Here is a 13,654-nt window from a genome sequence, read left to right as displayed (position 1 = left end):
GCAGCACAGCTCAGCCCAGCCCTCCTTCAAGGTGACAAAATCATCTAACACAAAGGCTCTTTTTTTAATAAAGCATGGGATCTTAATTTACTGAAGAACAGAAAGTTGTATGAGCCCACCATCACAGAGGTGAGAAATCCTCAGTCGAACCCTCAAAAGCTGGGGACCGAGCAGGTTTTCTTTCTCAGGCTTTCTGAAAAGTTCAAAGCACTTCTGTGTATGCTGGGCACTTGCTCTCAGGTTCATGGTGTATGAGGGTAGACCTTTTCCAGATACAGAAATGAGAGCACAGAGACATCAGTATCCACCCAAGACATAAACCATACCCATGAAGCTGATGCGGGAACCCTAGTCTCTGATCCAGATTTCTATAAAAGAAGTAGCTACTCTGTATTAGGAGTGTGATTGCCTAGTTTCTATCATGGCTTGGGAAAAAGCTTGCAAACGGTTGGAAAAGCCTCCATACGTCCACAAAAGGAAACGGAAAACAAAACCTAACAAACAAACAAAAAAATGGACATACAAAATGTTTGAAGGTGGCAAAGCCTAAAAGTAACTTGGGAAAGATTTCCATTGTTGGCTTTTATAGTCCACTTGGTATCCACTGGGATGCCCTGGACAGTAAACATTCACAGCTCTCAGAGAGTGAAAGGCAGCGGGTCCCTAAGGCCTCAAGGCTCTGAATTATCAACCACTTTGGAAAGCCACTAGAGTAAAGCTACCAAAGCAAAAAGTAAAAATTAGTAACAAAGAAGCAAACATCAGGGTAGCCTTAGGAATGAATTGGGATGCTCACAGTAGGAAAACAGAAAGAGGAAACTGGGCACACAGATAAAATAAGTTGGCAACTCTCACGTCCCCTAAAACAGAACAGGTAAGTGGTTCAAATCTCACGTTGGCTCTCGTCACACCCATGAAATAAGATGGTAATGCTTTGTGCCTGTCATAAGCACTTAACTACAGCTGAAGGACAAATCAACTCCACACAAGGAATACCCACAGGGATTTTAGGAAGTAATATTGCCCAGGGGTTTCTGGGCAACCTCACTGGCCCTTCACCCTACAGTGACCTCTGAACCACATGGACAGCTCTGGCTGCCGGGCTGAGTGGCACACACTACTGCTTTGGTCCATTAGACAGTTCCACGTGGAAGTCGCCTGGGCGAAGTCGTGCCTAATGGACTCTGTCCTCACCACAGAGCCAGTCAGGAGCCAGGGCGTTATCTCAGAGGCGTCCTTTCCTGCCTCGCCCGTCCAACAGGGCTCGAGTCCCGCAGCCCACACCTGACTCTCCCTGCCCAGTTTGGGCGGATTCTCTTCACCTCTTACCAGGTTTCCACCCAAACACGCTGTACTCTCTGCACTTTCTGCCTTCTCTCCATCCTCCTCTGAAACCCTCCTCTTCCCTAAAACCATAGCTACCAGCCGTCACCAGGACCTTGCCCTTGTCACCATATACACTGCCTAGCATCTCCAGCTGCCAGTGACAGAACTCAAGGCAAACAAGCCAAATCCACAGGGAGCTCTGTTGGTTCAGAGAGACGCCTTGGGAAGGCCAGAGCAGGGCTGGCCCCGTGGAGACTCTACCTGTGGACTTGAACATGACTCTCCAGCTCCGCCGTGTCTCTGAACACGGGATCATCTTCTTCTACTACACATAGATCTTGTCCGTGAAGCCTGGAGCATGAGAACTGATGGCTGCAGATTTAACCCTTAAGGGCATGGGACCAAGAGATAAGAAGTCTTTACCAACTGCACACCAGATAGGACTAGCCAGGGTTAGGTCACATGCCAACCTGTGAGGCCAACAACAGGGGCCAGGAGGGCAAAGGGCTGTGATCAGCTCAGGTCGTACACATTTTGCTGGGGTACTTTCCGGAAGGTGACAGTTTCAACATGGCCTGTAATAGAATCATCAAGCGGGGAGGGGCTAACCACAAAACACTTCTCCTGTTACGGGATGATGATCTGCGGATACTTCCAGAAGGAAACTGAAGAACTCATACAGAACCTGGCACATCACAGAGCCAGGAGCTCAGTAAATGTCAGACAAATGCAGTGAATCAAAATGGAAGGTCCACAAAGTAGGATCCAGAGACCAGATGTGCGGTCGAGGTAGAAATTTTAAATAGAAATGAACAGTGTAATGAAATTTATGGGCAGCTCTTCCCTGATGCTAGCCAAATGCTTTTTAGGAAAAGAAAGAAAGAAATTGAAAATATTCACCCATCTGTCAAAGGAAAAGAGGGAACGGCAACCCAGGTGTATGGAGGTAGAGTGAAGGGTCCTGGGGACAGGTGGTCGCATGGGGACACCTAGTGTGTTGTACATTTCCATTAACTCTGACGTTCTACCTGGAGATCTCAACCTCATCAGCAAAGACTCTGTTGCTTTGGGTCAAAGACTTGGATGCTTAGAACTGGCCGATCATCTTGGATACCGATCATCCAGACAAGGTCTGGACACGGCTCTGCATCTCCTGCCGAGCCCCCATCAGGATGAACCAGGGCCATGAGGGGTCTTGGGGAGGACGTCACAGGCTCTTCGCATCCCAGCAGCGTTACCTATGAAAGGGGCACACAGGGGTGGTGACCCTAGTGCTGGGGAGGGCAAAGACGCAGCTTTGGGAAGTTCAGAGCCGTGTGACCTGTACTAGCCCATTAGCTAGCGTGTGGAGAAGGCTCGTCTCATTGGTTCTTTGACAAATATTTATTGAGCATCGACCTGGCCCACCCCTGTGCTGCGTGCTGAAGATGCAGGGGTGGAGGGGCAGTCTTGACCGCAAGCCTCAGCTCAGGAACTTGCTAGAGAGTCAGACTCAGGAAGGAGCTATGAACACAATCATGGTGGAGTCCCCAGGACTGTGGCAAAGTCGCCCGCCCTGGGGAGCAGCGTCTGGCTCCATCTGCAAGGCTGACCGGGGCAGCTCACCCTGTGCAGTCTGGCCTCTCCAGTTTCACTGCCACGCTGGCCAAGCCCCTGCTCTGGGCAGCTCGCGGTCAGGACTGAAGCCGCAGATGAAGAAGCCCTCCCCGCCTTCGCTCCTTCAGTTTAGGAAGGCCAGCCTGCAAGGGGACAAGTGTGCAAACAGGGCTGGAGGAGACTTCATCTCAATCCCCCGGTTAATGCCCACAACAGCAAGCTGGGCTGACTCTCCTCATAGCCACAGCCCCACCAGCCTTGCCTCAGAAGAGCGGTCCACTCCCATGTTTAGTCAACATTTCAATTAAGCCTCATCTCCTTCTGCCAACATTTTCTTACTTAGAGCAGTTAAAGCTGATGTTTTGTTTTTGTTTTGTACCAGGGATGGAACCCTGGGGTGCTTAACCACTAAGCCACATCTCCAGCCTTTTTTATTATTTATTTATTTCATTTTGAGACAGGGTCTTGTTATGTTGCTTAGGACCTCACTAAGTTGCCAAGGCTGGCCCCAAACTTGAAATTCTCCTGCCTCAGCTTCTTGAGTCACTGGGATTACAGGCTGTCACCATGCCTGGCTAAAAGCTGTTTATTTCCAAAATACTTTTGCTTGTTTTGATGTGAAGAAAGCAGTATAAACACTGTGCACCTACTATTTTAAAATCCTAACTGCCTTGTAGATTCCCCTGAGGGGGATTCATGGGACTGAGGGTGAAAGAGAGGTATTCAATAAATAAGCTTGATGTTTATCACTTTCAGAAGTCTGTCTCTCAGTATGGTGTGTGTGCATAATATACAAAATTCATATATATGCATTCACACACACATAACTTGGAACCCAATCCTAAGAAAAATACTCCATTGTATGTAGGATTTCAAAAATGGAGTTCAGGCAGGGCACAGTGGCACATGCCTATTATCCCAGGAGCTTGGGAGGCTGAGGCAAGAGGATCTCAAGTTCAAAGCCAGCCTCAGCAACATAGCAAGGCCCTAAGCAACTCAGCAGACAACCTGTCTCTAAATAAAATATAAACAAGGGCTGGGGATGAGGCTCAGTGGTTAAGTGCCCCTGGGTTCAAGCCCGATACCATCAATAAATAAATAAATAAAAATAATGGAGTTCAGGCGTTGGGGATGTGGCTGAGTGGTAGAGTGATTGCCTGGCATGTGTGAGGACCTGGGTTCGACCCCTGGCACCACACACAAAAAAAGGAGTTTGATAAGATTGATGAATAAATCAACCAATTTTTTATGTGCACAGCATATATAGAAACCTCAGGAACTCTTCTAGTTGTAATAAAAAGCTATTGTTCAAAAGCATTGTCTATTAATTTGCAAATCTTTTTTTGATTAAAAAAACAGACATTTTAATTTTGAAGAAGGACATGTTTTGAAAAACATGCTAGACTTTTTTTCATTGACATGAATAACATCAAGGAGAAACTTCATATTTATAAAGCAAACACTGAATTTTAAATATCTTTAACATTTTTTAATTAATGTTTTTATTTATCTATGACAGCGGAATGCATTACAATTCTTATTACACATATAGGGCACAATTTTTCATATCTCTGATGTATATAAATAGGGCACTATTTTTCATATTTCTAATATATAAAGTATATTCACACCAATTCATGTCTTCATACCTGTACTTCGGATAATAATGACCATCACATTCCACCATCATTAATGACCCCCTGTCCTCTCCCTTCCCCCACACCCCTCTGCCCTATCTAGTAGAATTTGCAAATCTTTTTTTTTGTTGTTGTTGTTTTCTATTTGGACGACATTGCGAGCCGCTGGTCCCGGGAAAGCATTCTGAGGCCTCAATGAGCACTGATGTCCTTCCCACGGGCAGCGAGTCATCCAGGGCTCTCTGATGTGGCAGTTCCCTGGTCCAGGAGGGCCAGCGGTCGATCGCGGGCTCATTGTCCACAGCTGCCCACCCACCACTGGCACCCGCTGTCATGGCTGGAGAGAAGCTCCAGGCCACCTTCCTCTGGAAGAAGCCAGGAAAACTCTTGGCCGTTTCCCCAAGCAAATTCTCAAGCGAGGAGCCAGACCATAAGCCTTTGAGATCCAGGAGGCGACGGCACTGGGGCGGCTTGCCCTTCTTTCTGCATCTGCAAAATTATTCCAAAAATCACAACAAAACAAGGCGGTTTCCCTTTGCTTCAGAAATACTCTTAGAATAATGAAAAGAATACTTAAAACAAAAGGCCGCAGCCCTCTGGGGGGACGGGGTGCTGTGGCCCACCACCGCCATGGCTCTCTGCTGCCTCTGCAGAAGTGGCAGTCTGTGCTGGGAGTGATGTCACAGACATGCCACAGAGAAAGAAGGGCCACACTGCCGCGGCGTGATGGCTTTCTCTTATGTTCACAAAAACAGGCTAACATTCTTCCTAATGTTCTTTTGCTTTGGGAGTTGCTGCTTAGAGCTAGCTTTGTGTGGAAGGAACTATTATTCCCTCCTTCATAGTGAGAACAGAGCCTTCTAGAAAGTAGGGCATTGAGAAGCTCTCAAAGACTTTTTATGTTTAGGAAATGAGGCTCCCTGCACAGTCTACAGATCAGGGTCAGGTTCTTCCCACCGGTTTGAAATGTCAAATGCCTTTACTCTTTACGTTTTCATAGTTCACACAATAGGCAACACACATTTGGGGAAGTCTTTACCCAGTTCAGAATTTTTAAATGTGCTTGACGTCTGTCGGGTATACTACATCTGCTTCTAGGAGCCGAGGAAGCCACCAGTCAGTCTCCTTAAACAAGGAGGTGGAGGTTAGGAGTGGACCCCAGGCAGGAGAGGAGATGAGAATGTAAGGTGGTTTGTTTGTTTAAGCAGAAAACTTGGCACTGCGCCTTCTCCATCAGGGAAACAGCATAGACCTGGGTAAAATGTCAATTCCATTTTTTTTTTTTTTGTGACATTCTAAAACTGGGCTATCTCACTAAGCCTTTCTTCTCCTGGGCAGACAAGGGTCCACCTGCCTACATCTCCGTGTCCATATTTTTAGAGCTTTGTGCCCTCTGATCAACGTGCATGGTGAACATGAGTGGAAGTTGATCTTCTGAACCAGGGAACAGGATCAAGGTCACGGGAACATCTATCTCTTTGCATAAAAACATAAGCGTCTTCTCACTGCAAAGCACAGGGGTCAAGACGACCCGGGATTCACTGAGGGTCTTGTAGTTGGTTGAATTATGACCCTCGAGGTCACGTCCCCACCAGAAACTATCACTGAAATGTTTCCCGCTGTGCTTCTCCCCAGTGCTACCAGTGGCTGAAGGAAAGGATCGTCAGTGAGGAAGGCAGGAAGCAGCAGAACAAGCTGAAGGACCTCTCTCCCATCGCCGAGCGCCTGGGGTGCACACTGCCTCAGCTTGCAGTTGGTGAGGAGATTGCTGGGGGTGTCTGGGGGGTCTCCCTGTTTTCTACTGCTGACCCACAGCCCTTTTTTGCAGAAGTGTCTCCTATAGGGGCAGACAGATTCAGAGGCATAAATTCCTGCTAAATACAACATAAAGTGAGTCCTCCAGGTTCCCCAGAACTTTCTATATGCAAAACTACTTTTCTCACCTCTTTCCCCCGCCCCTTAGAACGCAGTTCAGATGAGAGGAGGTCAGTGGGAACACAGGCGTCCTCACCAGAGTCAGAGGTGAACTGTGGAGTGACACCCCCTTCCCACTGGTCGGGTTTCCTCCCCTGCTGAGGCAGAGCCAGGGTTGGTGTGAGAAACAGCTGCTACAGAGGCCCAGGGCTCCCTAACCCAGAGAGGTGGCTTTGTACATGGAGTGCATCAAAGTTCAGGGTCACCGGTCACAACTAAAAGCCACATAGGATGGCACTGTCCAAAAGCAAGATAATACAAACCACATACTCAATTTCCAAGTTGCTAGTGACCCATAGTTAAAAAATAAAACAGAGCTGGGCATGGTGGTGCCCACCTGTAATCCCAGAAGCACGGGAGGCTAAGGCAGGAGGATGGCAAGTTTAAGGCCAGCCTCAGCAACTTCGCAAGGCCCTAAGCTACTTAGTGAGACCTTGTCTCAAAATTAAAAATATAAAAAGGTTGGGATGTGGCTCAGTGGTACAGCAATCCCTGGTATCAAAAAAAAAAAAAAAGGAAAAAGGAAAAAGGAAACAGGTGAAATTTATTTTAATAATGGACTTTATTTACTACAATATACAGTACATGTTATTTCAGCTTGTAATACATTTCTTTAAATGACTGAGATATTTTACATCTCCAGCACATTCCAGTTCAGGCTCCACACATCTCAAGCACTCAACAGTCCCACATGGTTAATGGCTACACTTTGGGCAGAAAGGCGTGTTGGCTCTCAGTTCTGGCTGCAGGTATTTGCCAGGCAGCACAACAAGCACTTAGTATGCACTATCTCATCTCCTCAATCATTAAAATGATCCTGCGAGGTGCACTCCGGTAGCCCTAGCTCACAGACATAGACCGAGGACTTGCTAGAATTCACATGGTAACTGAGAAAGGGAAAAAATGCTTGCCACTCCCAAAAAAATATCCTATGGATGAAGAAATGGCAGGAATTGGGACAAATAGGTACAGTGACCCAAAGCCCATGATAAGGTCTATACAAGTAAAATAATCCAATAAAACATTTGCTAGTGCCTTGACCCTTCTGAGGTTAGAAGTCAGAGAAATGTTAGTTGCAGTTAACAGCAACAGAAAAACAGAAATGGGAGGTGGTTTTAGAGAGAGGAAATATCATATGCCTAAATATGACTTGCTTAATCCCATCTTTAAAAAAAAAAATCAAAGAAGAGCCAGGGAGATAGCCCAGTGATACAGGAGGCCCTGGGTTCAATCCCCATTACTATATAAAAAAATAACAACAACAAAAAATAGTTTTAAAAATCAAAGAATAGGGGCTGGGGATATAGCTCAGTTGGTAGAATGCCTTCCTCGCATGCACAAGGCCCTGGGTTCGATCCCCAGCACCATTAAAAAAAAAAGTAAATATAAAGAATATATTTAATGTGATTAGCTACATCTCTACAGCTTTAACAAGCAAAGTAAAACATACCAGTCACTTGACCAAGTCAAGTTACTCAACCTGATAAAATGGTTTCAATACATTTCTTACAAACTTGCTGAGTTGCAGGAAATTGTATATGTAAAGCAAGGAGTAGGCAGCTGCTCAGTAAGTGGTGAGGAAGATGTACTAGACACCCTGGACTTGATGTTCTCCCGGCTCCTAGCCTGGCGTGTGGCCAGAGTAAATGCAGAGAGAAATGCATTTTGCAATCAGTGTGTTCTTGATGGCAATATGAACTGAGCAGTTGTCTCTGCACCCATGGATTTGATCACCCACGCGCATGGTGTTAGGTACAAGAGTCAGCTAGAGGTGACCTAAAGCACCTGGGACGTGCGTGCAGATGCTTGCCATTTTGTGCAAAGGACTTGAATGTCCTGGGATTTTTGTGTCCTGAAGGGGAGTGCCCGGAATCAATTTCGCAAGAACACCAAAGACCAACTGCTTTAAATTTAGTTCTGAAAGAGATGGAAAAACACCGTCTTCCTGGAGGAAATCTTCACAAAATTCAGACTTTCACTGGTTGTTAGACATACAGGAAAGATCATCTGCACAAGTCTGACTTAAATTAAAACATGCTTTTTCCCCTTTTCCCCCTCTATGCCCCCAGATGTCTTTCTTGCCTGTCATTTTTTTCTTCTTTCTTTATAAACAAGTAGTTTTGGTTTTAACCACAGAACTTTCAGAACCAAAAGGGAAGTGATATCCAACCATAAAACCTTTGATCTGCAAGGACGGTGTGGGAGGGGAGCTCTTCCGGCAAGAAGTAAACTACTAGATCCCCAGGTCACACCTGCACCCAGGCCAACACCCATCCTGGGTGCAGTAAGCAAGCACCCTGAATGTGCCTGCTGTTAACTGTGGTGCAGGATGCTAGTCCCCAGAATCACCTGAAGGTGGCGCCATGGGGCTAGCCAGCCCTGCCCGGTGAGTTGGCTGCCCTGCAGCCTGCAGGGGAACCAGCTGCTGTTGACATCAGGTAGTTCTGAGCAGTGATTTGCCCAGGGCCCCAAAAGACTCAGAGCACCACTAGGGCCAAGGAGAGTTACAAGTGCAAACAGGAAATAATGAAGCCAAAAAAGGGGGGGCAGGGCAGATCACTTGGATTGCTACCTTCACAGAGCACTCTCTTGACTGCGTGGAAAAGACAGTGATTGCCATAAAAGACCCGGGCATGGTGACTCTTACGAGTATCAGTCGGCAGACAGCAGGGCCTGGAGCAAACGGGGCAGAAGAAGTGCCAGGGTGTGCACCAACGATCCGTGCCTGTTTATTCAACAAACACTTAATAAGTGCTACTATGTGCCAGGTGCTGAGCAGGATGCTGGGCATCCAACTGCCAATTAGCCCATCTCACAGCCTGGTGGGCAAGTCAAGAAAACGAACAGATGGTTTGAATACAGTGTCAAAGTACTGGGAAGGGAATGGGCAGCCAGGGAAGTGAAGAGCAGGACACCCAACCCCACTTGCAATTCAGGTAGGAAGGCAGTTCCCCTGGGGAATCTCAAAGGGTGCCCAGGCAGTGAGGCAGAGGCCTCGGGCCCCACATTGCAGGCAATGGATTAAAAAGCATTTGATGTTCACTTTAAATACGTAACTTTTTTGGCTTGTAAATTCTACCTCAATAAAGTTGTTTGTTTTTTTTTTTTTAAGAAAACCATAATCGTCCCCAGAGCAGAAAGAGGAAAATTAAAAGTGGGGCTTTAAGGGTTTAAGGGTAATTTGATAATCAACACAGGAGTGTCAGAGAAGGTTGGCAGGTAAGTGGAAATGAAGGGACCAGACCCCAGGGTCTAGGAGGACCGCAGGCAACAGAGGAGGAAAGCAAGACCACGCTCCAAATGTTAAGGCAGGAGAAGAACGTGCTTTAAGGGTGGGCAGTGGGATAGACACCCCAGTACTGGGGCCAAGCCACAGGTAGAAGGCAGAAGAGCCCTAGATCCACAGGCAAGTACACAGATTCCATCCACCTTCTCTACAGCAGGGGTGCTGTTCGGTGTTTAGCCCCAGAGCACTGTGTATCCTCCACAGGAAAAGTTAGTATTAGCTGCCACCAGCTTGGCTATAGTTGGTGTTCGCTATAGTTGGTGATCGTGAGCTCTGTGACACCCTGACCCACATCTTCTTCATCTCTTCCCAGCGTGGTGCCTGAGGAACGAGGGCGTGAGCTCCGTGCTTCTGGGATCATCCACTCCAGAGCAGCTCATCGAAAACCTCGGTGCCATTCAGGCAAGTCCTGCAGTGGGTCCTGTCTCTCCCACCTGTCCTGGGGGTGGGCACAAAGGCATAAGAAGCAATAAACAAGTCCTGGGTTCGCAGACCCAGAGTGGTCCTCTGCTGATCAACAGGCAATATTCCCAGAGCTCGCTTCTCATCAGGGCCTATCTCTGAGGGACTTGTGTCCCTGGTGCACCTTGCAACTGACCTCAGGCCCTAACATGAAGCCTGCCTAATGACAAGCTTGCAATGTGACAGGCATGGGACACGGCACACACCACTTATTCACTTGTTCCTTCCACAAATATTTATTGCCAACCAACTGTGTGCCAAGCCCGCCTTTCTGATCTCCAAGCTCCCTGCATTTCTTCCTCCTCATCCTACATTCAGGACAATGGAATTGCTGTAACTGCTTCTAGTCCCCTGGGGACACAGACTTGTGTCTTCCTTTCCAGATGGTTGTTGTGTTTTTTGTTTGTTTGTTTTCTTTTTTGGTTTGTAATCAACATATTAAGGAGACATTCATATGTTTTAAGAATTGCTTAAATTCTGATATCCAGATTTAAGAATGACTGATGGCTTTTCAACATACAATTAAAGCTATTCCACATATGTGCCAGACACCAACACCACATACAGCTACCTTGGAGCACAAGGTAACTGTATGGGTTAAAGTAAGCCTGTGACATACCTAAGGAACACTTTCCTATATGCGACATGCAGACTACCTCTCCATGTACAGGTCTCTTCTCTTTTATGTCTGTGACCCAGCTCTGGAATTCACTATGAGGGCTTACCATGGTCCAAAGAGAAGGGAAAATAATGTAACCAGGACTAGTCACCATAGTTTTCTATATATATGTGTGTGTATATATACATTTTTTTAAAAAAAAATGGCACAACAGAAGGGAATGCAGTTCTACAAGTGTGAGTCTTAAAAAGCAGCATATCACCACAAACCCTTCTTCAGAAAGGTACCCTTTCTTCACCAAAACCACAAGCTAAATCATACATTATGCTACCTTCAAGTAACAGCTGAGGCAACACATTGCAGAGACATCACATGAGTCCTGCTTAATTCAAATAACTAGACAGAGCAACACTCCTCTACAAAATAAGCTTTTTCTGACTGCCAATTAAATACCATTTTAATTTCATAGCTTCACAATGAAGGGTTGTACTCTGAAATCAAGACATAGCTGGCATTTCAGTCTGAATCTGTCCACATACACAGCTGAAATCAATTACAAGTTATGCCTAGCAGATGCTATGGCAATTGTGGGTTTGTTTGTTTGTTTGTTTGTTTGTTTTGTTTTAAGTAGTTTTTATAGGTATTAAACCACTTCTTGCACACTGAAGTCATCGTACATACAGGGTGAAGTCAGAGCTTTTGTATTTGCATTTATTCTTCATTTAACTTTTAAGGCACTACTATAGAATATTAAACAAAACAAAAACAATTAAAACAAAACAATAGCAAGCTGGGCACGGTGGAGCACACCTGTAATCCCAGCAGCTCTGGAGGCTGAGACAGGAGGATCACAAGTTCAAAAACAATTAAAACAAAACAATAGCAAGCTGGGCACGATGGAGCACACCTGTAATCCCAGCAGCTCTGGAGGCTGAGACTGGAGGATCACAAGTTCAAAGCCGGCCTCAGCAACTTAGCAAGGCACTAAGCAACTCAGTGAGACCCTGTCTCTAAATAAAATACAAAATAGAGCTGGGGATGTGGCTCAGTGGTCTAGTGCCCCTGAGTTCAATCCCTGGTACCAAAACCAAACCAAACAGCAATAGCATGCAGTGCATCTTAGGACCAGAGCCCTTCACTCACATGCACTACTGCACGACTGGCACCATCAAGAGGTTCGAGCTGAACACCCTCTCTGGGATGAGTGCATCGTCCCCTGTGCTCCAGTACAATGGCACCGTCTTTTCTGATTGGGATCAAAGTCGACCAGTCCTTTCTGATCCATTTCATGAGTCTCCTCCTTTCTCTCAGGTAGTTTTTCCAGCAGAGAGAGATTTTCAGGAGAGAGAAAGACATTTTCAGGAAAAGGTTGCTTTACACTGGATGATGAGGCGACCCTTTCCAAACACTCTGACACCCTGGCCTACCCTCATCTAGCACACTTTATATCCCCATGCTCGACCATCTGACCTGGATGAGGGGTGAGGACTGGAGTTTGGATATTGGCTTTTGGAAGCCACAGGATGCTTCAACCAGCTGTGTGTCTGACACACAAAAAGGTCTCCTCCTCATGGAGTGAAAACAGCAGGTCCTTCTGGTCTACCACAAGGAGACCATCTCCCTGCTCCATCCTGGTTCTTGGTCCCTTCTCTATGGAATGTTCTCTTCTGTCCATCTTTCATGCCTCTGTCAATAGGAACTTCTAGAAGCTTCCTTCTGTGGCAGCTTTTACATCTGTCTTTGGGACTGACCCGTTCCCCTGGCCCTGGCACCCCATGCACAGCCTGATTCTGCTGATCTTCCAGTCCTATATCTCACAGCTCCTACTGGCACTGCAGTACCTGGGACGTTGGAACAGCACTCAGCACTCCTTTCTTACCCCCTTGGCCTTTACATTTGTCACAAACTGCAATCTCTGGAAGAGCCACTTTCCTTGTTGCACCGTTACATGAATCTAACGCTACTGAGAGCTGGTGCGTGATGTTTTGGCCTCTCTTTCCTGCACTCCTCCTCCTCCTCCCCCAAAAACCTGTCAAAGGTGTCCACGGGGCAGCCAAAACCACCACCACCCTACCTTCCTACATTGCCGGGCCTCCTTTGTCATTTAATTCCCTTTTCTGTACACCAGTGAGAACTTCATAGGCTCCATAAATCTGTCTGAGCTTGTCTCCTTCATTTGGATTCTTACCAGGTGGTACTTTGAGGCCAGTTTCCTGGTAAGCCCTTTTCAGTTCTTGACGGGGTGTTAGGCTTGACCCTACATCACACTAAGCGCTTTCACTCTCCATCTTCTGAAGCAGGTGAGGGGACCAGGCCCATGTCGGGGAGCAGGAAGGAGCGTGTAACCGCCAGGCTTGCATCTTTCCCACTTCCCCACTGACCGACTGGCTGGTCTCCTGCACACCACACGTCCCTTGGTTATCGGTGAAGAAATACCTGTCAAGTGAATGAATATTTCCATGTTCTAAGAGAAATTGGCTCAAAATTCTAGTTTGGACTTCCAGGATCACATCTCCCTAGAAGCAAATTCAGGAGGACCATCTCCTTCCCTGGGCCTACCCCCAACGAGCCAAAGGGTGCCCTGCAGTCCAGGCATTGCACCAGCCTGTAGAGGCACAGGAGGGGGCGGTGGGACACGGATGTTCCAGGCCTCCTATCTAGTGATAAAGTGGGATTGGTCAGTTATGACCACTCCCTTCCCCACAGGCCAGCTCTCAGTCCTGTCCTGCCCCACTGCTGAAGGCCCTAGGAATG

The 13,654-nt window shown here is 46.9% G+C and overlaps 1 protein-coding gene across 3 annotated transcripts in view; it reads left to right on the top strand.

The window, feature by feature from the left end:
• Positions 1-13,654, top strand: part of KCNAB1 (potassium voltage-gated channel subfamily A regulatory beta subunit 1) — a 338,389-nt gene that overhangs the window by 318,776 nt on the left and 5,959 nt on the right. For all 3 annotated transcript variants that reach the window (XM_081302291.1, XM_081302292.1, XM_081302293.1), the window contains exons 12-13: positions 6,195-6,315; positions 10,133-10,221. In XM_081302291.1, the coding sequence (XP_081158417.1) occupies positions 6,195-6,315; positions 10,133-10,221 (210 nt within the window). The remainder of the gene's footprint in view (positions 1-6,194; positions 6,316-10,132; positions 10,222-13,654) is intronic.

This window comes from Spermophilus citellus, assembly GCF_964194105.1.
Source record: "Spermophilus citellus genome assembly, chromosome: 7".
In the NCBI taxonomy this organism is placed as follows: Eukaryota; Metazoa; Chordata; class Mammalia; order Rodentia; family Sciuridae; genus Spermophilus; species Spermophilus citellus.
Note: the sequence above shows the minus strand (reverse complement) of the source record. Positions and strands in the feature narration are given on the sequence as shown.